The 25,781-nt window shown below is 43.7% G+C and overlaps 1 protein-coding gene across 1 annotated transcript; it reads left to right on the forward strand.

The window, feature by feature from the left end:
* The first annotated feature begins 3,181 nt into the window (after positions 1-3,181).
* LOC104271360 (serine/threonine-protein kinase TAO3-like) lies at positions 3,182-25,246 on the forward strand. Its single transcript, XM_009866000.1, has 11 exons — positions 3,182-3,392; positions 6,791-6,862; positions 7,853-7,954; positions 8,426-8,471; positions 8,960-9,056; positions 12,012-12,125; positions 13,175-13,266; positions 15,299-15,392; positions 15,997-16,078; positions 21,866-22,033; positions 24,953-25,246. The coding sequence occupies exons 1-11, from the start codon at positions 3,273-3,275 to the stop codon at positions 25,244-25,246; spliced, it is 1,281 nt and encodes a 426-aa protein (XP_009864302.1). The 5' UTR covers positions 3,182-3,272.
* Positions 25,247-25,781: the final 535 nt, after the last annotated feature.

Genomic DNA, 25,781 nt, shown 5'->3' on the forward strand with positions numbered 1-25,781 from the left:
ATTTTGGAGTAACTGGTGAGTTTTGCTTTCCCCTACCTGTGCCATTGCTGGGAAACAGAGACATTGCCGTGTCGATGTGTCCAGCGAAATGCTGGTTTCCCAGTTGGAGCCGGAATAGTCATAGGGCTTTAAAAAGCAGTTTTCTTTCATAATATGTTCTGTAATTTCATTAGAATTTTTTTTTCCTTAGAGAATCTCTTAAATGTTTTTCCTAGTATCATTTCTGATGCTGAATTTCCTCTTGAATTCGCCATATTTTTCTAGCCCCTTACAGCATTTTAGAAATGGGTCACGAGAGTTTTTCCTCCAAGGCAGGCATTTTCACTACTAACAGTTGACTGAGAGCTTTAACTTCTAGGTAGACAGTTTGGAGGCATCTCAGTGGCTTTGTCTGAACAAACTCCTGATCTCACGAACTCTTAAAAGTCTCGAATCGCTTCTCCCTTCGGTAAGGCACCGCCAGTGTGACGAGTGCTGCTCTCGTTTGACGTCTTTGGAATGCAGAGTCTCCCGTGCTGCTTTGGGGGTAGATGAAGAGTAGAAGTCAGGCTTCTACCGCAAATTATTTCTTGATGTGTTAATGAAATAGTTTGGGAACTGAGACAACTTGCTTAAACTGCGCATACCTTGAGCTTGAGTTTTACCTGGTGTATGGCCTCACTGTGTCTGTCTGCCCTGGCTGGAGAACGACGTTATTACTTAGGGCTTAACTCTTAAGCATTGACATTTAGTTTCCCATTTAAAACACTAATTTATCCTTGAATGTTAGAGCTGCGTGGACTCTGTTTATGGCGGAGAAGTTCATTTGACCAGAGATGGATAAATTTGTTTTCTTCGTCAGTTTGTTTTTATTGTTCTAAAGCCAAATGGATTTTTCACCTGGCTGACAAATGCCAGACCTGAAATACTGCATTCTTTGCCCCTGTCTGCAGGCATGTAGTAAATATAGCACCTTTGGGTGAGGCCAGTCAGCTGAGAATGAATAATCGTTTCGTTCATCTGCCTTTTGTCACTTGTTTGCACTTGACATTTATATTTTATATTTTTTAGCTACACATTGCAGAACCTTTTTCTGGAGCTCTTCGAATAGCTGTTCAGCAGCTCAGCGATATTGCCATGTGTTGAGAACAGTAGATAAAAATACTATTTTTTTTCTTAACGTTAGCTACTGGCAGGAAGGCTTGGGCTCATATATTTTTTTCTTAAGAAATGAGAAGCGTTAGCTTGTTTGTCATTAATTCAGCTGTATATTAATTCAGATTTCGGCAACATAACTACTGCAGCGTGCTTTGCTTGGACGCATTTCTGCTGTGGATGTGGCTACCCGATAACCTTTTCCGTGAGGACAAGCTGATTGCGAGTTGTCAGCGGGTTGGCTCTGCGGAGGGGACGGCTGGGGCCGTGTGCGGGTGTCGCTGCCCCCGAAGGAATGGGGTGACTGAGAGCAATCTAGACCTGATTCCAGCTGATAGGTCTAACTGGTTGCCCTCCTTTTTTGGCTTTTCGTTACTCATTCTCTCCCCGGTGGAATGAAACAACGTTTGACTTATTAATGCCTAGGAATTTCTCTCAAGTCTTGTGTGTCGTCGGGCATAAAACGCTGAGCTTAAGAATAGACTTGGCTTTGTGAGCTTTGTCCTTTTTATTGGCAAACTGAAAAGCATAGTCTGTGAGCAAGCTTCCCTGCTCCTCCTATGCCCTGTCAGGTTTAAGAGTCTTGTAAAAATCAAAGAAATTTGCATTTAACCTCTTTGTCTGGTTTCCTCTTGTATGATGATATATAGCAAGCCCAAGGGCTTTAGCATTCGCAGCCAGCGCTCCTGTTAACTGCGCTCCATAGCCTGTGATCTTTCCTAGATGCCGTATTTTTGTGTCTGAGAGTAAGGTGTAAAGCTTAAAATATTTTTTCTAAACACCAATACCTGTTTTTCTTTGCAGAGTAAGAGAGCACGTAGAGTGGGGAGGGCCGAGAGCGTGGGATGATGCTGCTGGAAGGACTGTGAGCCGCAGAGCATGCTTCGTGCCACACTGCCCCAGGTACGGGTCGCAACGGGGTGGAGACAGAAGTGCCGAGTCCTGTTCTTACCTCTGCTGTCAGAGTGGGTCCAAAGAATGTTTATGGATACGGTGATAGGTGTTTTTCTAAAGCCAGTTGTGTGTGGTTTAGGTTTAATTTTATCCGGTTGCAGAATTCCAGCTGGTCTCTCTTACATCGGTTTATATCGTGAGGTAGGCTGAACATTTGGACGTGTGTTTTCAGATGTCTTTTTAGGCCCAGAGAAGATGTGGCCTCAATAAATGAGGTGCTGAACTACATAGCTGGAAGTAGTTTTGACTTACTTCAGACGATTCGAAACCGCGCCAGTTCGCTCACCGCAGATAATCTGCTGGGTTTCTGAAGCCAAAAGCAGATGGGTAGAGGCACCCCTCACTAGCGTTTAATGAAACGTTGTATTTTTTCAGGGTGTTTTGACAGGACACGTGAAACTTTTTTCTGTTTCTGTGGGGTTTTTTCCATAAATAAAATATTTAGAATCTTCATTTAAGTGCAGCTCAGTGCTGTGCTGTCTAACTATATGCTTTATGTTATGACATACGTTAAGAAGGCGAAGATCTGCCTTCCATGATGAAGTCTAGGATCATTCAAAAGCAATTTTGTGGCCTGAGAGCCGTCACGATCCAACAGAACTAGCTGTCTTATAGCTCTGGAAAATAAATTATTTTTATTTTAAAAAAAAATCATATGATTCTGAGGTGTTTCTGTGGAGTACAAGCTAATTTTTCTGCTAGCACCAGCTGGCGAGTGGGAGTAGAGAAACAAAGCAAATAAACAGCAAAGCAGGAGGAACAATGGTGATAGTCTAAAAACTGTGACACATTGGGAGACCGGCGTGAAGAATAACAAATCCATAACGCAGGATGTTTTACGTAGCAACAGGACTCTTGTCTTCAAGTGGACTTTAGTGTAATTGCAGCAGTTGCTTCCTGTACGAGATAAAGAGCTCTTGTACTCTGAATGCGTTTTAATCTCTCTATCTAAATTGGACTAATAATTAAAAAGAATAGCTGAAGGAAACGATAATGAAGTCTATTACTCCTGAAAGCGTTTCCTCTTATTTTGCTGTCATAGAACAGAAATGTGCGTAAAGGAAACAGATAAAAGATGAACTTTCTTTGCCAGGTGCTGAACACGGTCTGCGGACTACTTTGTCGATGAAGGAAGAAATCGATTGGAAATCAGGAGCGCGAACTGATTCGTAATAGCGTTCAACATGCGCAAAGGGGTGCCAAAGGACCCAGAAATAGCTGACCTGTTCTACAAAGATGATCCTGAAGAGATATTTGTGGGTTTACATGAAATTGGACATGGGAGTTTTGGAGCGGTCTACTTTGTAAGTATAGTTCTTTACCTCCTTTCTTGGAAAACAGAACCCTTTTAACTGACACCTGAGAGATTTTCAGTGTTTGTAAAAGGGAGAGTCTTCTGAGCTCTTAAGTGCTTTGTGGGTATTAGGTTTCTCGTAACACATCTCAAAAAATATGTGTTTCCAGAGCACTCCTGAGCTTCTTACTATTACAGCTGTGTTTATAGTAGCAGTTGACTATACTCTTAATAGTGCACCCAACCATTCAGGTTAAGGATGTGGTATCTTGTGCCGTCTGATGCTGAAAGTTGAATTTAAGCCGCTGGAAATTAATTTGCCAAACTGGAATTTCAGGACACTCTGCTTGGAGCTCATATGCTTGTAAATCATTGCAAATTAATAGATCTAGTGAATTAATGATTCAAAACACATTTGGAGTTAAAAGCTACTTTTGTTAATGAATTGGTGTTGTGGCTGCTTGGGTAGAGACGCCATGGAGGTCCCATCAAATTGCATTCAGGCTTTTGAATGGTTTCTCTGCTGCTCTGATAACTTAGGAATTGAAGATATCTTTGAAATTCTTTTTTTTGGTCACCCTTCTTGTCCCTGTGTTCATCTCCTAACATACTGTTTTCAATAGAAAATGCTTAACTGGCAAAAGCACAGAGAAGGTCTGAAGAGAAATGAGAGTTCCAGCGGGAAGGATGTATCGTGTTAATCGATACCATCAAGAAAATTTAATCAGGAAAGTGAGAAGAATAGTACTTTTACTATTAGTATCAAAGAAAGCCAAAATACTGGGTTTGGAAATAATTATAATCCAGTTGCTATTGGTGAAACTAAAATAGAATTCACTACAAAAAAGAATCAAAGACAAATTTAAAGGTGCTTGGTAGCACGGCCTGCTGCTCCAGATGACTGGGCTTACTAAAATTGGGATTTCTGGATATCAGACGTTAAAATGTTGTAGATCAGTACCCTCACACCTGGAACTCCGGAACTGGCAGTGGCTAGCAGGAGTTGTCTGCAAGCACTCCAGTTCACTGCTTGGAGTTGTGTGCAGAGGTGGAGGTGTTGGTGGGACAGCTGTTGGAGCAGGAGAGGAGCCTGATATTTTGTGTCAGATAAGCAGCGCCTGCGTGTTTTGAGGGATAACGATATAATTCCTCAACGTATAATCTGGTGGTAGCGATACAGTTCTGCCACGGGCACTGTCGGCAGCGAGACGGGTGCTTCTGGCTGTCGGAGCGACAAGTCGGTGAAAATCCAGTGTTAAATGTACTGCGGGTGTGAGAGGGTGAGGCTCTAAAACTCCCAAGATATGCTGGTCCGCTCTGTAAGAGGAGAAGGCGCTGTGGTTGCTAAAAGACTTGTGATTCCCTGATGCTTCTCCTCCTCCTTGCCCTGGATGCTTTACTGATCTGGTCCGTGCTTCCAAACCACCAGAGTTTATCCGAGTAGCAGCTGCATCCTCCAAGCTTCGTGGTGCTTGAAGCCGTGCCTGTAGTAATGTCACTGTAGTAACATAGTAGTTAGGTGGCAAAGAGACTTCAGACAGTAAAGAGAGGGCAGGGCCTGGGTCGTTACACTGCTGCTGCATGTCTTTGACCTTTTTATTTAAATTTTTCCTGACGCTACTACTACAAACAGCAAATACATTGATCTTGTAGCCATTGCTATTGTGGATTAATATGATTATTCTAGTATAAACTTCAATTTAAGGTTGATTTTTGCAAGCTGTTTTGTTTTCCAGTACGCTGGCAAGACAAGGCTTGGCAAGACAAGTTGGAATTTCTCTCCTTTCTTGAAAGTACTGATACTTCCTATAGCAGAAGACCAAGAAAAAAATACGTCGCTTCTCACAAAGGTTTTAAAGTTGGTGCTAACTTGACTTACAATCAACTATGTTGATTTTACCATCCACTGCAAAATAGTTTTCATCAAAAACAACCTACTTTTTCCTATTTCTAACATGGATATAAGTGATAAAGCAGAATGAGGGCAGTGTAAAGGAGGTTTGTAAACAAAATGTGCTTGGGTTTTGCCAGGCTTTTCACTGCAAGCACGGCCAAAACCACTTCAGCAAGTGGATATTTCTGTCAAGTGGGCTCGTACAGCCCTTGGAAATTATTTCAGCTGGGAGGATCCCAAGCGCTCGGTACAGCAAGAACTTCACCCACAACTGTGAGAACGTGGCAGCATGCCATTCGGCAGAAAACTGCGGCTGGAACGAGAGATACCACGTGCGTCAGGAGATACTTGGAATTAATGTAACAGACAGAAATACTTGGAAATTTCTGTAGAGAAGCGGCATTAATTCTGTTTGAGTGAAATACCTTTGATCTTTGATGTGCTGCATCAGGATGGCGAGTGGTTAGGAAGGGTTTTGCCACGTCCAAAAATTGTTTTCAACTTTTTCCCAACTCGTTTGAGGAGGAGGAGTGTGTGTTGTGACAAGTCTGAGTGTGTCAGCTCCCTTTAGTAGTTCCTGTGCCCTGTTGGTTCACCCAACATCGTTTTAACTTTGAAGTCACTGTCTGCATCATGAAATCTCTTTCATTATACGTTTCTTGAAAGTACAGCGCTCATCCTGTCAGGCAGTTGAAAGAAGGATTTACCACATTTAGCTTCTATTGTACTCTAAGCTTTTAACTGTCATTAATTATTTTTTTTGTCCCAGGATGGTAAATGGGTTGGAGGTACAGGGATTTCAACAACTCTTTTAAGACTAAAACTTTCACGTTTTCTGTCCTTAACGTGCAGAAATGAGGGCAATGCCAATCCAGACAGGTAGAGCTCTTTGTAAAACTGAGTGTTCAGCCTCCAGTCACCGTTCCTGTACCATACAGGCTGCAGGAAAGTAGAATTTTGATGACTGGGTAATATTCATTCCAAAACTGAAATCCAGTTGCTTTTTTTTTTAAGTGTGATTAAATTCCAGATTTGAAGCAGCATCTTAAACGGGTATTTCAGTTTCCTGTTTCAAGAATGTCAGTGCTGTATGGGGGTTTCAGGGGAAGCGGTAAGAGATTTTGGTGCACCTCTCTTTGTTTGCTTGGAAGGCTTTTTTCCAAAGGTTTATCTAAAATTATTTTTACTGCGATTCCAATAAAACTGTAGTTTGCACGTTCTCAGCAGGTGCAAGATTAGGCCTTGGTTAGTGTGTCAGTAGAGAGGGGGCAACTGTGGCAAGGGCTGAGGGAGGAACGGTGAATATGGACAGACAGAGTCATAAAAAAGTGTCGTTATAGCTGTCTGGTAAGTCTTACCACAAGGAAAATGTCTCTGAAGTACAGGAGCATGCAAGGATGCGATATAGGAGGAAAAAAACTCCGTTTGCCAAAGGCACAGCTCACTCCATGGGGAGTGTGGAAAAAAAGAAAAAACCCAACTTCTAAAAATCTCTTTCTTTCTCCCTACTCCAGGCTACAAATTCCCACACTAATGAGGTGGTTGCAGTCAAGAAAATGTCCTATAGTGGAAAGCAAACAAATGAGGTAAGAGGAACACAGCCCATTCTGCACACAGAAGCTTCACAACCATAACGTAAAGCTGAGCAGTGGAATTATTTCCTTTGACCCTGGAGGACCAGCTTGTTAATGCCGTAGCTGTTGCTCACTTCCGTAAGAATTGTGGAGGTTTGTGGAGGGAAAATGATGTTATGCAAATTTTGACAAATGGTTGGGTTTAAGGAAGTGAACAGGAATTCTGAATGCTTGCATGGTGGTTATTTTGGTAATAATTTGAGTAGTCAGTGCATTAAGAGCACCCTGGCTACTGAAGCCAGCCCTTTGAGGTGTTGATGGAAACACATGGCTCACTTGAAACACTTTTCAGGATCTAAAATTGCATCGACCTTGTATTTAAACTGTCAGCCTCACTGCAGCTGTCACCGGTTAGTCGCCGCTCTTACTTCTGCGTTGCGGTGCTTTGAGCTGGGAGTGACCCCGTTCATTTGGATTGGTTTGTTGACATGCAGTGAAGAACGTGTTCATCAATTAAAAGCAAATAAGGATGTTTAAAACTCGTTTTTCCTTGCTTGCCTGTTGGCATCCCACGTATGCTGAGGTCTTCCAAACCTCTGAATGTCAGTGGCTCTGTGCTGCGTTACGGAGAAGAGCGAACTGCTCCCGTCCCTAGCACGTGTTGTAGGTGCTGTTGTCTCTCGGTGCAGGGTGGGTTCATTATTAAGTTTGAGGCCGCTGAGCAATTCAGTTTGCAAAATAGTAGCAATGCTTTAAGTAAAGTGTGTTGCAGTTAAAATGAGAAAAGTATTTTTGCGGTCCTCAAGTTGTCTTGGCAGAGGCTCTCGGAGCAATAGGGAACCAGACAACTGATGTGCATTGCACTTCTCCAGCCGTGACTCTTACCATCTTCACATCCTGAAATAATTTTTGGTTGCTTTTCAGACTGCACTGCAGTGTGTGGTGTATAAAGGGTTAAGCAGAGAAATGTATTTATACCTTTTTTGCTTTTTATTTTGCTAGAAATGGCAGGATATCATCAAAGAAGTCAAGTTTCTGCAACAGCTGAAACACCCCAACACCATAGAGTATAAGGGCTGTTACCTGAAAGAACACACGGCGTGGGTGAGTGGGGATGATGCGGCGTTCAGAGGTCTTCACGAGCAGAAAACATACAGTGCAGCAATTAAATATTCAGTACACGTGGGGTCTTTACGTGCAGCAGTGTTCATCCTGTGCTGCCTGTAGTCCCTTCCATCTGCAGAAGCTTCCAGCTAATTTAAAGGGAGATACTTCGGGTATTGGAACAAATCCCTGCTTCTCTGAGGCACAGGCCTCTGTGTTCGTGCAGAGCAAACAGCTATTATGGAACATCCTCTACAGTAACTCCCCACAAACTTCCCAGTGCCTAAACCTTCTTTCTGAAACCACAAGGTGTGCTGACATTGCTGGAAAGTTTGGAGCATTTTATTTTATCACTTATTGCATTTCTTGCAACTTCAGGTTTTAATTGCTTTGACTGTTTCACAGCCATTCTAGTAGTAACTGTGGTGAATTTTTTACCCTATTATTTAAAAATGTGCTTTTTTCTTGCAGCTGGTTATGGAGTACTGTTTAGGATCAGCTTCTGATTTGCTAGAGGGTAAGTTTTATGTAGGCTTTGATTTTCTTTTTTGCTAGTGCCCCTTCAGAATATGGTGGGAGGCTGTCTGCTCGCAGGTGGTAGAGGCTGGCTGGCTGTGCTACGCCCTGCCTGTGTTTGTGATACCAAGGGTGAGCTGAGACTTTCCCAGGAGGCCAGTGCTACATGCAGGTGGCACGCACACGTACCTGTTGCAAAATGAAGGTATAGATGAATATAGCTGTGTCCCTGGAATTTGTGCCACCCTGATGACTGAAGCAGACTGCCTGTTTCCTGAATATCCTTAACAAAAAACCTGCGGAGATCACCTTTGTCCTTGCCCCGTTGTCTGTAGGAATAATTACAGATGGTTTGGGAGACCAAGAGGCCGATATGACCTCAAAACTCGAAGAGCAGCACCTGCAGAGGAATAGGAAATGCAAGCTTTCTCAGGAAAGGATCACGCTCACCTTCTTTCGGTTTTTCTTTCTTTATTTTCCTTTCCGTAGTTCACAAGAAACCACTTCAGGAAGTGGAGATCGCTGCCATCACCCACGGTGCCTTGCAGGGACTGGCCTACCTGCACTCTCACTGTAAGATTCATAGGTAAGGCTCGAGCTTGGGGTGCTGGTGTCCTTCCTGTTTCACTCTCTGGAGTCTGAAAGTTTAACGTTGTTTAAGTAACTTCGGTAAAGGTTATTCTACCAAAATTTTCCCTACCGGGCACATCAGTACTCCTGATGCCAGGGTAGGTGTATAAATCAGAGCTGCTGGCTGTTAAGGAGTGCATTTTTTGGGGTCAGCATAAATTCTTGTGGCTATATCATGTGTGGAATTTTCTTCTGTGTTAGCAATTTTTCTCTGCAGACTGTGGTAACAGGGAATACACCTGAGTGTTGACGGTAAACACTGACAGGAAAATAGCATCCTAAACATGCCAAAGTGGTGTGATAAAGCTAGACTATTTTTGAGACTAGTCATTTTGAGATTTTTTTTATTTTTATTTTACATATGAGTAAGTAAAACTTTGTGCTTTCAGAAATCAATTTAATTTAATTGAAGTCAAGGTTACAACTAGCTTAGGAGAAACCAGAGCACACAGGCAGAGGAAGATTCTGTAACAGAGTGCTCGTGAATGCAGCTCCTGCATCTGTCTTTCATAATGTACTTTTCAGGAGTTTGAATTTTTTTTTTTGACACAATTGTCAGCAATGCTGCTTGATTTTGTTTGATTTTTTTTTTTTTTTGGCTAATTGTGGGTGCTACTGGTAGGTCAGGAACTTGTGAAATAGATAAGAACTATGTTAGTGTGATGAGTAGGAACTCATCATCCGAATGAGGCACCTTGAGACTAGTTTATGAAGCTAAAAGCCTTTCTGTAGGCTACAGGCAAGCCTGAGACACCAAATTGGTGTATTTTAGGCAGTGAGGGATTTTCACAGAGATAGGAGTTATTTGTCACTTGTTAGAACAACTGTTTGGGGCATATCTGCACGTCATTATTAAATCATATTTAAGCGAAGTTTTACTTGAACCATGAATGCCAATTTGTGAAATCAAAACGAGATAACTTTTGATCAGCCCTCTGCATATATGCCCTCACTTGAGCATAAACATACCTGTTCTGAAATATTTTACCTGCTTTCGGAGTGCGTTCACTTCTTGATTATAGTAAATGACTCCTGGTATGGACACTGTTGAGAATTAGTTTTTCCTGATACTCTTAGGGGGCCGGGTAGCGCAGTGGTTTGAGCGCGGTGCTGACAACAATGGCAAAACCAAGGTCACGGGTTCGATTCCCGCTTGGTCCCCATGTGTTGCCTGGTCTAGTCGAGAGGTGGCGTCCCTGCCCATGACAGGGAGGTTGGACTAGATGATCTCTAAGGTCCCTTCCAGCCTAGGCCAGTCTAGCATTCTGTTAGGACTTTGTAACGTGGCACAACTGGCCCGTTGTAAATCCAGCAGTCTCGTGTGCTGAACGCTGGCTGCTCCGTGTGAACTTCCCATCATCGTGCTTATCGTCAGTCGAGAACAACACTGGTTATTTCTCTTCCAAACTGGAATAAGTTATTTAAGTGAAAAAGCGCGCGGAGAGCGGCCACCAGGAGAGTCATCGGGGAAGCACCGTGGGGTGCTTCCACCCAGCCCCTGTTCTTCTGCCTCTCAACCCCTGAGGTGGGGAGGCGAGTCTTCTCTTAGCACAGAGGACCCTCAAAAGGTTTCTGGTTTTCTGGTACATGTTAGATCGGAAAAAAGGAGAGGCGGAAGAGAACCTGTTTGCTCCTGCACACCTGGAGGAACCCCCTCTGCGGTGGCAAGTGCTGGTAGCACCCAGAGGAGCGAAGCAAAGGCTGAGCGAGGAGGGTGGGAGAGCTTTGGTGCCCCTGCCCTGAGCGAGGATGGCAAAGGGAGGTGACCTGGAATGGAGGGACATCTTGTGGAGAAGTGCGAGGACAGCAAGCTCCAGCCTCGCCTCCTGAGCTCCCCGAGCGACTCTGCTGCTGCCTTGTCCCAGTGTCACCCTGTGGGATGGCAGGGGAGGAGATTTTCTGCTTAATTGCAGGCATGAAGCAAACAGAAGTTAGCAAAGCTGTTTGCTGATACCTGACATGGGCAATAATTGTTGTCCGGTGGAGGTGGCAGTGGAGGGGGTGGCAAAGGGGACAGCCTGGGCTGTCTCTTGTGCTTTTGAGGTGTTCGTTCTTGCACATACGAGACGTCTTTAGTACTTGTCTTCCAGCAGAATTGACAGATGTACAGACCCAAAACATGAAGACACATCAGGATATGTTTCTGAGTAGCACATATGTGCAAAAAATATTCCATAATACTGGTTTTGAAGTGATACTGTCCTGGGAATGAGGGAATAGAGGTTCTTACTCCTGCTGTGCTGCTGAAAAACTGTAAATAAATTCCAGTCTCTGTGACTCTCTTTATCCCTGTGCTGCCCTTTGGAGACAGAGACACTTCGCCAGTGTTTGTGTCGCGCAAGATTTAAGGGGCCTTTCAGCTTAGCTGTCCCCTGGGTCTGCAGTGATACTGGATTGGTGTTTGGTGCACAAACCATTATGCTTCAACTGTTGAATGATAATTCAGTGTATGCTCTTCCTCTGCAGCAAAGCACTTAGAGTCGAGCACCAGATAGGAAAAAAAAAATGATATTTTTCTATCTGCATTTTTTTTTAAATAAAGTTACATGATATTTTCTAAAGAGATGGCAAAGAGACATTCCAGACCGTATGGCATATACAGCCTGGCTGACAGGGATCTCTTACACACGTTCCATTTACGTCGAGGGTCTGCTTTTGCAAAAGCATATGGCTTTGTCTCTGTAAAGGCATCTGCGGTGTACCTAGTATGCAATTTTCCCTCTGTTTTTGTGTCAGGGTTTTAAGGAACTTTGACTGTATTGTGAATTTCAGCTGACGGAAGAAAAATATCTTGGATATAACTGACAAGTCTGTCTCTGTTAAGAATGTTTAATTGAGAAAAAGCTAGTGGACTTCTGTCTGTCGGTAAACTGCTGTAATCAGAAGTATACTTTTCTTTTTTCTTTTAAAGGGATATTAAAGCTGGAAACATTCTTCTAACAGAACCAGGTCAAGTGAAACTAGCTGATTTTGGGTCTGCATCTATAGTCTCCCCTGCCAATTCTTTTGTGGGGACGCCTTACTGGTGAGTGAAGCCTGCAATACTTCAGTCCTTCGTAAGACTGCTCACCTCCATTTCCAGCATTTCACAGTCTGAAAATCATATTTGGCATAAAAGCTTTATTAACCCAGCAGTTTTCTTAAAAACTCCTGTGTCCGGCTCTTCAGAAAATATGTTCTTCCTCGATGCTCGTGAGTAGAGGAACACCGTGCAGCACTTGGATTTGGCACCAGTTAGTGTTTGTAATGCCATTGGCTTAAAAAGTATTAGCACTTGCCATAGGTAACGGAATGAAGACAACCCCATGGAGAAAGGGAATCCTGTGGATCTGGCTGTGCAGACTGGAAGTCACACAGCCACTAAGTCACCCTTCAAGTCAGGCTGAAATTCTCCTTCAAAGAAACTTGCTTAAGGGCCGCCTGAGTCGCTTGGCATTGCAAACAGAGTGGACCAGCATAGCTTTATGCTCCACTTACTCTGTGGCAGATGCCCCAGGCACTGATGGGAGGTCACCTGTCGCCCAACCTCCAAACAAGTCCATTTGGCAGGAAGCCTGCTTCATCTTTGAAAAACAAAAGTTAGGCTGAATTTTTGCAGGCCGGGCCTGCTCTTTCTTCTTCCCCCTGCCCCCTCATCCCTTTATCCCCGTATTCCCTGCTGTTCCCCATTCCCCTGTTCCTTTCATAGCTTCGTACACACGCTGCATATATTTGCCAGAAAATTATCTGTGTGTGCCCATGGAAAACCCACCATTTCTGGTGAGAGTCAAAACGATGCCTTTGGGACTGTGTGCCTGCAGGTGCAATGCTTTTGAGATGGGAGAGGGTCTCCCATGTGCCAAGACAATCAGGTTGGCCTCTTCTTCATTTTCCTTTCTTCAGCTGCCTCTTGGAAGAGCTGCTAGTGCAGGCAAGCGTCGTTTCTTTTCAGTGTGGCTTTACTCTGCTCCATGCTGGCTCTTTTAAGTTCTGGTTTTGCTGCGCTGCTGGAGAGAATGAAGCCATCTCCTTTCAAGCTGAGTGCTGGGAGTCACAGTTTGTGTCCTAAAACACCTTTTGTGTTGTGCTTGGTAGGATGGCACCAGAGGTGATCCTTGCTATGGACGAGGGACAGTATGATGGCAAGGTGGATGTCTGGTCTCTTGGGATCACATGTATTGAGTTAGGTGAGTAAATACTTGGCAACTGAGATGAATAATTAACTGTCTGCAAGAAAAAGTCCTGAAAAAATGGAAGATTCTTATTCCTTTTGCCTTTTTTTTTTTTTTTCTTTCTTTAAAAAGCCTGACTTGGAAAGCACTGACAGTTGAGTTAAAACTTTTACTCACTGGCAAATTAAGAGCAGGCCACTGTTGCTCTGCTTTAGCCTTAATCTGGTGTGGCCATTTATTCCCTTAATAACTAGAGGATTCTAGTCTTGTATGAGAGGAAACTATGGTTTGTAGTCTGTATTTTTCAAGCTGGGATTTGAGAAAGTTTTTCCAGCTATTATGTGTAGTGAATTGCTGTCCTAAGAGTTGTGTGCCAGAAGAGAATTGCATTTAATTTTCAATTCTTCTTACTTCCCCGGTCTCCAAAACAAAAATCTTCAATCTCAGCTGAAAGTTTGTGACATGAATCAGCACAGACAGGTTCTTTACGTGAGAAGAAAAGGGTTTACACTGCAAAGGGCAAATGATACGCATCCACACGACCTGAAGCAGATGTAGGTGTGATGGCAGGTATACAGAGCACATGTGTGCAGTTTTAAGTTTGAATATTGACATTGCATGTTGTGAGTAGGTTATTGTCAAAGATACTTGTGATATGGATTGTACTTACCTTAACAGCAGTACACCAAGAACTTACTGTGAGGGCAAGTTCACAGAAAGTGTTATTTGTAACTATTTAATCAGCAGAAGTATATATGAGATGACAAAACGAGCGGGACATACAGAATAGGAAGAAATGTTGGCTGCCATAGGGAGATGGTGACGGTGTGGATGGCTCGTAGCTCCCACTGCTCTATTCCATGTGCCAGCACTAGTGCCTTGCTGACACAGTCTGTATTTTGACAGAAAGAATGCCAAAATAGGAAGTATTAGACTTCTGTTCTTCTGCATGGCCACTGACTTTGATTTGTGTGTGTCTGTATGTGTGTGTGTGTGTGGAGCTGAGGCATGTTACAGCCTCTCCAGAAGTAAACCACAGTAGTACAATAGCTATAATGCTGCCCTACGTAGGCACTGAGTCTTGATACTGGAATTTCTGTAAAGCTCTTCAATCAAGGCCCTCAAAGCCATTTTACATAGTCAGTGAGTTTACTTTTTTAATATTGCCCTTTCAAGAAGCATTAAACTTAGTTTTTTAAAAACTTTGAACTTTGCATGATTCCGTATCCGAACACGAGGTCAGGTAGCAGTGGGAGGAAGACTCTTGCTGAGGACCACTTGGCTTTTTTTGAATGCTGATGCCTTAATTTCTTGTGTAGCCAAAAGTAAGTAGTGCTGAAAGACAAGCAGAGCAAATGCGGTGGTTTGCGTGCACGCTGCATGTCAAGGGCAAGTGATTGCTCTGACCTGGCACGAACTTCAGAACTCCTGGCATTGTGGGCTGATGGGCATGACTGACCTGAGGTGGCGGTGGTGGTGAAAACGAGCCTTGCTCCATTTCTATGTGAAATCTGTGCTTCTGAAAGGTTGGGAGCTGCTAGGTGCAAGGACTAGGAAGAGTTTTGTTTGGGGGCAGTTAATGAAGTATCTGGGAGGTGGGTTGGAGAAACCGTCCCGGCTGCGGGTGACTGCCGGCGACAAACGGAACGGGCGGCCGCTCTTTTCCCTTAGCACAGCAGCGCATCAGGGATCTATAGGAATCGATACATGAATTTCCCAGCGCCGACAGGCTGGGAGTCTAAGCTTCTGCTGATTTTACTAGAGCAGATCAGGTGTGAAATGTTGCAGTTCAGGTCATACCTACTGGAAACTTTTCCTTTCTGATTTGCATCCTGTTCCCTTTGGATTTCCTCGTGCTCCTTTCAAATGAAAAGCAGCTTTTCTTCAGTGGTTGTCCTGGTCTAACCTAGAATATTACAATAATTAGCTTAAAAGCAGTGACAACAGTAGGAAGCTATGATTTAGCAGTGATACCCTGCTCACACTTTCATATCTTTCTCCTTTTGTTTCCAGACTGTCTTATCACACCTTTCTCTTCTCTTTCTAGCTGAAAGGAAGCCTCCACTTTTCAACATGAATGCCATGAGTGCCTTATATCACATAGCCCAGAATGATTCCCCTACGTTACAATCAAATGAATGGTAAGAGACTTTTTATTATTATTATTATTTCCCTAAAAATGCTCTGTGACACTCTCTGCGTGGTTCAAGTCTGACAAGAAAAGTGTCTATTAGAGCGTAGCGATTTGACTGCCTTCTCAAATAATGCTCCTGTGTAGGCAGACTCATTTTTGACCTTCTGTCACTTTGGCTGTACTATAATCCAAATGTGTGGAGATGTTAATTATGGGGCTGTAGATGCTGTAGAAATTAATATTCTTGGATGCGTTAAGCTGGCTGTAGCTCAGCATCAGCAAGGTTCCCAGCTGCAGAGGATTCCTGACAGAGGAATTGTTGGCACTGTAGTGCAGTTACGCGGAGTTCTGGCTTGGTTTTCACTTCATGGTTGGGCATAATTGTGCCTCCAACAGTCTTTAACTGTTGAAAGAACTGGTGGGGTCAGCTCACCCAGAATTTGGAGAAGTCCAGTTAATTTCTCTACCCTAGAACTTAAGAACAAATTAGTCAAGTTTTTTTTCTTTTGCTTTACATTAATAAATTTGAGTATATTCCACATCTCAAGCTTCTTTTTCACTTAGAATTTCTTTTGTTTTCCTTTTTTTTTTTTCTTTTTTTTGGTTTACAGGTCAGACTCCTTTAGGGGATTTGTTGATTACTGCTTACAGAAAATACCTCAGGAAAGGCCATCATCAACAGATCTCTTACGGGTAATTTTTCAAATCTTTTTGCAGAACTTTGAGAAAAATCTATTTGTTCACTGTCTTTAGAATCATTTTGGTAGACAAATATTTGCCCTTTCAGAAAAAAAAAAAAAAGAAATGTTGTTTTTGCACACATGTGAATCGATAAGAGTTTGAGGGTCTTCTAAAGAGTATTTTAGGCTGTTTAACTTTGTTTCTTGACTTTGCCTGTCAGTTACAATTCTCTTTAGAACATGATGCTCAAGAGTCAAACCACTGGAGGCACGCAGAGGTAGGCTGTGTGGTAAAATAGTTGAGCGAGCAGTGATTTGGGGAGCAGCCCAGCACCCAGCTCCTCTTACACCCCGGAGCTCTGCAGAGTCTACGTTTGTGTTAGAGCCTCATGGTGTAGTAAGCATGGCACAGGGTAACAGGTTTTTTAGCTGAAGGAAGGACCTGTCAGCAGGAGGGGGGATAGAAAGGCTTATCTTGATTTTTATTTTTCTAATTTTTTTTCCCAAGAAAACGCTGTCCGTACTGTAACTGGAAGTATTATGAAGGACAAACGGGTCCAGTGAAATTTGTGCTGCAGAAATGAATTCAAATCAATCGTTTTCTGTCTAGACAGGACTCAGGAGTGTGTTTCCTAGTGCTTTGATGAAGAAGGAATTTTCACCAGCCTCTGTGCTGTCGGCAGGATGCCCTGAGCTGTGACCATGCTGCACTAGGATGGTCTCTGAAAGAGCAGACAGAAAGGAGGGAGGAAACTTGGAGGCAACCCCTTTCACCCTCCAAAGGGAGGGAGTGGGGAAGCTAGAGCTTGGTGCAGCTTGTAGCAAGGTGAAGACCCCATTAAAGCAGTTTTCTGTGCAGTCCTTTAACTGCTAACTTGCTGGTGCTCCCTCCTTCTTTTTTTTCTGCTTGCCTTCTCCAGTAAGGAAAAATGTTATTTGCCCCGCTGTGTAACAGGCAACACTTGCTACCACGCTTCTGTGACATTTCGGTGAGATTTAAGCCTTGTGATTTGCCACAGGCTTTCTCTGTGGAAGTGATAGAAAAGCTAAAAAGCTGTTTTAATTGCTACTCAAAATCTAGACTTTACCGGTCTTCATAAGATGGGCACGTAATAGCAAATCTGTTGCCAAGCTGGTAGTACTTAGAGAATTATGCCCCACATGATCAGAGGATTGAGCTCTTGGTTTACGGGTAGTGGCTGATGATTTAAAGGAACATGGGTGTTGGAGATGAAAGACTTGATGACTTGTGTTTAGGTTCTGGCCAGAGCAGGATTGTTCTGTGTGGGATGCTCTGAACTGTCCTCTCTTGTCTGTTCTTTTGACAGATGCAGATGAAGTTCAGGAAGGTTATCTTGACCTTTTTGCTCTAGTAATGCTAACGTGAGCATGATTAATTCTTTATTTCTTCATGCCTTTTGAATATGTATCTTTCCATGGTGTTTCTCCCTGACCTGAGTTCAGCTCTTATTTTTGCTCAGTTCTTCTAAATCATTCATTTGGACCTTCCTGATCCACTTTTTGGTTTGGCTTTGTGGCTTTATTTTTTTACCTTTTGGGATGGTTTTTTTTTGTCTACAGTCCTTCTGGTTGGACAGGCATTTCTGGCACTAATATACTTCTCAGGAAGTGTCTCTCCAGGTGTGGTTCCATGGGAGGTGGGAGAGGCTGGCTCTGCTCTGCAGTGCTACAGCAGGAGATCGTGTTCTTTTGACTGATGTCAGTGCAGGAGTCCTGACAAATTCCTTGATTAGTGCCAGCTAATAGATCTCTCCTCATATTCGGACTTACCAATATGTACATGATGTCTTTATTTCCAGACATTGCTTTTTTTCCCCCAACTTCTCTCACTAGTCGTGCAGTGTTGTGTTTCTATCTGTGCTGCTTTTGTTATCCTAGATGGGTTTTGAGCATTTCCCCTTGATTCATTGCCATCTTATAAATGCGTTTGCTTCTTTTCTGTGTTAGTACACCCTACGTAGCTGTTAAAAGCAGCGCTAACAAGATAGACCTGGATTAACTTCTTCCCTTAATCAAACCTCCAAACCCAAAAGCTGTTTGTATGCCCTTAATAGGTTCTGTACTGAACCCAATTAAATAGAACTCATTTTGGAAAGTGCCTTGTACAGGTTTGTAATTGCCCAGAGCGTGTAAGAGGGGGACCTGTGCTGGGGGTGATGTGTCCAGAGTTTGCCAAAGTTTTGTCTGTGACTCATAAATCGGTTCCAGTTTCAGTCCTTGGGTTTCAGTTTACCTGAGAGGTATAGGAACTGCTAGTACCTCTGAGGGCTTCATGGTTGGGAAATTCAGGAGCAGCCTTCTGTTAGAAGGTAGGGATGCGTGAAATCCTGTCCAGCCCCTTTTCCCTCAAGTGAGGGGGTTTATTTATTTATTATTTTAAGTGTTTTCTTTCTTTAAAGTTGATTAGTGGCCCTGCTTTTCCTCTGGTTGCTGTACATAGCTGCTGGTGAGATTTTGCATGGCATGCTGCTGTCCCACACCACCTAAACAGGGACTCATTTTTTCCTTAAATATTTGAGCAGAGGAATTCCTAGCTCCATTGGGTGGGGTTTTTTGGGGTTTGGTTTTTTGATGTTTGTTTTATTTTTGCTTAATTTCCACAGTAGGTTAGAGTGCTGCTCTGTGTCTACCTGACAGCCTTTTCACACTGATTTCTGTTCTAAGGCTACCATTCAGCCTTTGTTTAATGGCTTCTCTTGTTGCTCTTCCAGCACGGTAGAATGCATTTTCACGGATGTTTCTGAGCCTCTTGGTTCTCGAAGAGAGAAATGGAAACCCCGCACAGCTAGCTTTGCGCTCCCTTCTGTCCTTGCTTTAAGCCTGGACCATATAGAATGTTTAACTCCCATGCCTTCGCTCTCCAGGTAACGGCTGATGAACGAGCTTGTTTGTACTCCATTTTCCGTGCCTGGATTTGTTTTTTTTCCTGCGAGGCATTTGTGCTGTGGCGCAGAATCAGAGAACAAAACTCTGGTTGTGCTTTGCAGCACCTTGACAATCCCTTGACCAGCTAATAGGTTTACGTCGTGAGTTTCAGAATAATTCGTTCATGTGGATTGGCAGCCTTTCTGCTCTCTAGGAACAGGGGACGCTCACGGAAGGATATGATTTCATGAGGACCTTAGGTTGGAGTCTGGGCAAACAATTGGAGCCGAGGGCTCGTTCTTAAATCATGTATGTTGGGTCATCTTATTTGGTTTCAGACTTTCAGAACGGTACCCTCGATGTTCCCTCCTGTAGCTTCCTCTAGAGCTTGTTAGATTATAAGGTTGAAGATCTTTTTGTCTCTCAGGAAGTTTTCCCTTCTGTGTGGTAAACAGAGAGAGCAATTCTTTGTTTCCATGTTTTTCTTCAAGAACTGAACTTCAAATGAAATATTAAAAACTTCATTCAGTTTCCATTCACTGTTCCCAATTGTAAGAGTCAAATAACTGTAGTGATATTAAAATGCAGTTGAAATAATAAAAAAAATAACCCCCCCATCTTGCTAATATTTTTCACTTTTAAAATTACAAGCAAGCAGAACTTTTCTTTTGAACGCTTTTTCCCTACTTTTCTCAGCTTGCATGCTATTCAGTTGTCTTAGTCGTTCTTCCAGCCAATTTGGTTACATGCCTCTAGACTCTCCCTTTGAGTCCATTTTGGTTTTGTGTCCTTGGCTCTTTTTTTATTTTTCCCCTCGTGCTTTGGAGAAAGCAGACAAATTAAGTTCTTTCAGCCACGGTTTCTTGGAGTTGCACATTACCTAGCCAAGAGGAGCCTACATCTTTTACGTGTGATTTAGACGCCTGGATAATGTAAGCGAGTGAGCGGTCAGAATTGTATTCTCATTGTGCAGAAGCTCTTTAGTTTTCACTTTTGTGCATCTGCCCTGCAAAAGTCTCTCCAGTGAAGTGAGCTTTGGCGCTGCTGAAAAATATGCATAAACAAGTAGAGAGCGGACACAGAGGATGGGTTTAAGTTCAGCATTGTTGTTCCAAATGCATTACTGCTTTGTAAAAATTATCTACGATGAGATAGAAGTGAATACTTTCTTTTCTGACCCTAAATAAACTGCATGTTGTCGCTGCTTCCAGAGGAATCAATGATGGTTGTCTGTGTTGGGGAGCAGAAATGATTCATATTGCTTCTGTGTGAAATGATGTTTAGAACTTTTAGCTGTAATTCGAAAATAAACACTGTTACTACTAGCAAAAAATAGAGAGTGAAATGACTAACCATCCCCATTAGCCAAACTGAATCCAAACCAGAAATCAGCCTGTGGAGTGATACTGTCCGTGTTTGTTTACAAATCCTTAGAAGAAGATCAGCTCATCCTTTCAGCCTCTTTGTAAGCAAGACTCCTGTTTTAAGGAGGACTGGGTTTCATGTGTCACTGCAGTTGGATGTGTGAGTTCTTGGGCTTGAGGGATGGCAACACATCTAGAGTAGAGATGCTTCCCCCCGTCCGATGGGGCCCTGAGCTCACCAGGAGCAGAAAGAGCTGTGAGGGCAGGTGGGTGGACGTGACCCTCCTGGGAATTCCTTTGCAGGTGGGGTCCAGCTCTCTAACAAAAGGCCATCGTGGCATTTGCAATACAGGGCACAGAACAACTCTTATCCCCTTCCTCTCTTTCATTGCTAACGTTTCTAGAAATGCGTAGAAGATACTTGTGCCTTCAGGCCATCTCCCGTGGTACTAAGCAACGTGCCCAACTGCAGCAATCCCCTGTATAGAATGTTGGCAAGTTTATGCTTGGAATCTCTAGGGAAAGGTTAAACGGGAAGGCTGCAGGGCTTTCATACTCTGCTGCCAGTTGTACAGTTCAGGGGAATGTGTCTGCCAAGCAAGAGAAGAGCTTTTAATCACATACTTAAATTCCATTGAAGAATTTATGGTGAAGCCTGCACTTAAAACCTGCACTTCTAGTACCTTCTTAGCTGGTAAGAACATGACTTGACTTTAGCTACAAATGTTTTGAGTGTAAAAAAACAAAACAAAACAAAACCAAAAAAAAAAACCCAAACCTGAACAAGAATAACAAACACCTTACTGGCTTTCTGTATGAATCGGAATAGATAGATGCAGGATAGATCTTTGCATGTAGCTGAGGCAGGTCACCTTTAATAATCAGGATAGACTCTTCTTTGGTTTTCGTGCATTTTGTTCATTCTGAAGCCACGTGCCTTTGGAAGGCTTGAAGCGACGTCGTCGCGTGCCTTGTGTGCTTCGAGCAGGTGAGCTCAGGAAGGGACAATTCAGCTGCGTTACCTGGAGAGCTCCGAAAACCTGACCCTGGTCCAAACTGCTTCACTTCAGACCCAAAACTGAATGAGGGAGTCGGGGCTAAAGAGAGCTTGTGAAGGGTCAGGCAGGGCTCACAGCCCTCCAGCCCTGCCTGCCTGTCCTGCCCCTTGTGCCCCTGTGAGCACACGGGCACCAGTTTCCAGAAGTGAAGCTGATTTTCCGTCGGTGCTCTGCTCTTGACTGAGTTCTGTGCTTGAGCCCGTCTTCTGACTTCTGAACAAAACGTTTTGCAGCTCGCACTTCAAAACTCGGAGTGCGTGTCGTGGTCAGTTTGGCTGCCTGGGGTAGCGCTGAGCGCGGTCGGTGTATTTTGTGCTCACCAGGTTTGGAGTTTTCTTAATGGGTGTTACTAATTAAGGAATATGAACATACCAATTATTGAATATGAACTGTCATTTCAGCTGTCTCAAAATCACTGTGTCCCTGGGGTTTTTTACATCTAACATACTAGTGTCATGTCTGAAAGCCTGTGGTTTATTTCCTTTAAATTAGCATGATTTTGTTCGCCGAGACCGACCACCGAGAGTACTCATAGACCTCATACAAAGGACAAAAGATGCAGTACGTGAATTGGACAACCTTCAGTACCGGAAAATGAAGAAAATCCTTTTCCAGGAGACACGGAATGGCCCGCTGACCGAGTCTCAAGAAGAGGAGGAGGTACTTTCATTTTGTTACCCTCTTTGCACTGTTCTAAATGGTTTTAGGATGAGTGAGGTATTCCTGCCTTTAAGAGGGCAGAACAAGCACAGCCTGGGTGGGGATGCCAATCCATGGTGTTGGAATATTGTCTGGACCAGCAGAGGCAGGACAGGGTAATGAGTGACAGTGGCTCTTAGTGTTAGATGTGCCTTTGTTGGCAGCTTTAATGGATTTTTTTTTCTCAAATGTTGACCTTTTGCCTGAAAGGTTGAGGGAAGAAACTCATCTGGAGGGAGATTGTCTGTGAGAAGACAGTGGCTCACAGCCTGTGTGAAGGAGGGTCTGTTGACTGTAAAGCTTTTGTGTTCATAAACACAATCAAGACCACTTGAGTAATGCTAATATTTTTCAATTACCATAAGTTTACTGTAAAGTAATTGGCTTATCATGAGCCAAAAAGAAAATTGCCAAATTAGTAAGAGTTATTTTTTTAAAAATTCTTTAACATTAAATAAGGAAAAGGTTAAAGACGTAAAATTCAGCTTGAGTTTAAATCTTGTAATCAAAAGCCCACTTAATCAGTGTGTGATAATTGACACTGTGTCTTAGACAATGAAACCAGTCATTTTTCAATTGCTGAGCTTAGATGGAAATTGTCATTTGGTGCAGGCACACTGGATTAAAAAAAAAAGTAAATCTATGACTGGTTCTCAACAAAATACGTTGACAAGGCAAAGCAATGTTTGTGTTCTTTTTCGCTGCAGTAGAGCCCCATAACGTGCAGTGAGATGCCCAAGCTCAGCATTCAGGGACCTGGCTTTGAGGTTTGAGTGTGTCCAATATTCCCTGAAAGATAAACTAGAGCTCTGGTTTAAGAAGTGGGCAATCCTGGGTGTCAGGTAGGAGAGCAGACAGGAGGAGGGGACTGCTCCTGAGCACTGGCCTTCACCTTGAAGGAGATGCACAACAGGAGCAAGAACAACACCCACGGTGGTGAAGGTGCCTCGGTTCTACCTCTCCAGCTGGCCAGCTTCCAAACCTCGAGCTTAGCTGGGAGGGCGAGGGGGTTGTCAGCCTTGTGCACTGAAACCTTCAAGTTTTCTCTACCCATGTATGAAAAGCTGTTGGGTAGGACAGCGATAGGGTAGGACAGCGCAAGGGAAGGGTTGTCCTGCTTGACGGTTGAGCAGATCTGAGCTCAAGAGCTGAGTGGGATCCATGTGGCAGTAGTCGACTCCAAGAGGGGTCTTACTCTGTTCCTCCTGTCCCTACTCCTCAAAAGAGGGGGCAGGAAAAAAAGATCTTGTATCTCCAGGGACTAACTCTCTACTGAAGCTCACGTTCTGCATGTGCACAGCATGCTCCGCACTGCGTTTGACCACTGAGCTCGTGCACCACGGGAGCAGGATGTGATGCTCGTGCCTGTCACTAACCTGGCAGTGAAAGGAGAACACAGCATGTGCTGCAGTTACTACTTAACTGGTTAACAGAAGCTGCCATGAGACAGTTCTTTTCCTGCTGTAGACTTTCTAAGGTGGAAAAGGAGCATAATAGATCTCTAATGCTCAAAGTATTGCTAATGCTTTCCTTGCTAAGAGAGTTAAGGTCGTTTGGAAAGGATTCAAGTCAGGAAGTCAGCGTTAAGGTTGCGTATGCCATCTCATCTCTTGTCCTGCCTGTATGTACACTCATTAATTACACAGCCATGTCCTCACCTCAGATGCTTCATTATGTTATTTCTTCTGTTAATGAAATATAAGCATCCTGGAAATACTTTCATTCTCACGTGCATATGCTCACTGTAAAAAGACGGTTAGTTTGGATTTTAAGCGCTCTCACGCAGGCTCTGAACATTCTGCCGATTGCTTAAAAAATAATCCCACGATCACATACGAATCTGGCAAGTCTGTCTGTTTTACCTTACTGTCAGTTTCCAACCAAATTACTACCCTGTTAATTGATTCGTAATGTAATTCTCCCCAAGCTCACTCTGGAAGCCAGGACAGACTGGGTGCAGTAGCAAGCTGTTCGTTTTGGTGAGTCAAGGCTACTTTCAGACCAGGAGCTGAAAGATGTTCGGAGTTCTGGGTCCTCACTGAACTCCTTGCAAGCCTCTTCAGTGCCCCAAGTTAAATTACCAAGGACTCTAGAAATTCTCTAAATCAGCCCGGATTAAGCTCATACTCTGCGGTGACTGTGCTCATATGCAACAGGGGAAAAAAAGGCTGCTAACTTCAGATATTTGTCTGTAAAATCAAAAATATGTCCTCTAAAGGAATGTTTATTTAACTATGTCTAAGTAGATTACAGCAGTTTTATTCCCTGTAACAATGCAGGCTCTTTTGAGTCGGCTGCTTAAAGGTAAATGAAGAATTTATCTTGGCTGAAAACACAAGGTTAACGGGGTTTTTAGCTTGACAAAATGTAATTGGCCACTGCTTGGGTCATGGAAATTAGAACCCCCACACCTGTTAAGCACCAAGAGATATTTATCAAGTAATAAACAAATGGATTCGTTGTCTTCCATCTTTTCTGATTCACAACATGTGTCGTAGCTTATCCTGCCTTGGATCATTGTTTTAGTGCACACTCAGATTGCTCCTTTTAATTATGAGACTCCTTCCACCAGCCATCCAGTACTCCTGGGTGCCTCCTGTTCAAGCCAAGAGCTGTGCCCAGACTTCCTGCTATGTGTGGAAAAAACAAATGGCTTGAAGCCTGATGTAGTAAGACTGCAGGGGAAAAAACAAAAACTAGCTGCCCCTTATGGAGCACTTCACAAGCCAAGCAGCCTTGAGTGACGTAGTTGCCAAAATAATGAGCAAAGAGCCTTTTAACTCCGTGCAGTCGCCGATAAAACCCTCTTTGGGCGCTGCAGGCAAACGCTGGGCAGGTGATCTCCTGCAGGTTTTGTAACTGATGCCCCTTGTTTTATAGGACAGTGAGCATGGATCAAACCTGAGTAGGAAGATGGACAGTCTGGGCAGCAACCATTCCATCCCGAGTATGTCGGTGAGCACAGGCAGTCAGAGCAGCAGTGTGAGCAGCATGCAGGAGGTCCTGGATGAGAGCAGCCCTGAACTGGTCATGATGCATAGTGACGAGAGCACAATTAATTCCACTTCCTCCGTGGTTCAGAAGAAGGTATGTTCTCTGGTGCTCTCCATAGCTTCCCGCAGCCCCTGCTGTCGCTCGCGCAGGGTGATCAGCGTCGCCGCCGTCTTGCGCTGAGCCGGCTGCTGAGAGCAGGAGCTGGTGCCGGGCTTGCCAGCATCAAGTTCTCTGGGGTTTTGGTTTTGTTTTGTTTTTTTTTTCTTTAAAAGCTAAACTGCATTTAAATAACTTCTGAAAAGAAAAGGAGGCTGCTGATGCAGCCGGCAGTGTCTAGGCAGGGTTCACGCAGACTTTATTGCATGCCTCCTTGCGCAGCCCCGCACGTGCACTTCTTCAGCTCTGCCTGTAACATCAATCCTTGTTCCCTCGTGGTGTGGTGACGAGTGGTCACGGCAACAAGCTAACCATTTACCAGTCACAGTGTATGATTAAAACCTGCTTGCACTTGGATTTCCCTCATGAGAAGTGGAAGCGTGCGGAACTTTGGACCCTTCCCACGAGGTATGTGCGGAGTCAAGTTCCACTCGATGCTTTCTCTGCTCCTTTGCTGCATGTCGTGATCTGTTGCCTTTCGTTTTCTTGGCGCTAGATATCAAGCGTCTCATCTAAGATTGTTTGACTGAAAGGGTTTTGGCTGGGCCTTAGCGGTGTC

Source organism: Apaloderma vittatum, unplaced genomic scaffold (assembly GCF_000703405.1).
Source record: "Apaloderma vittatum isolate BGI_N311 unplaced genomic scaffold, ASM70340v1 scaffold31453, whole genome shotgun sequence".
Classification (NCBI taxonomy): Eukaryota; Metazoa; Chordata; class Aves; order Trogoniformes; family Trogonidae; genus Apaloderma; species Apaloderma vittatum.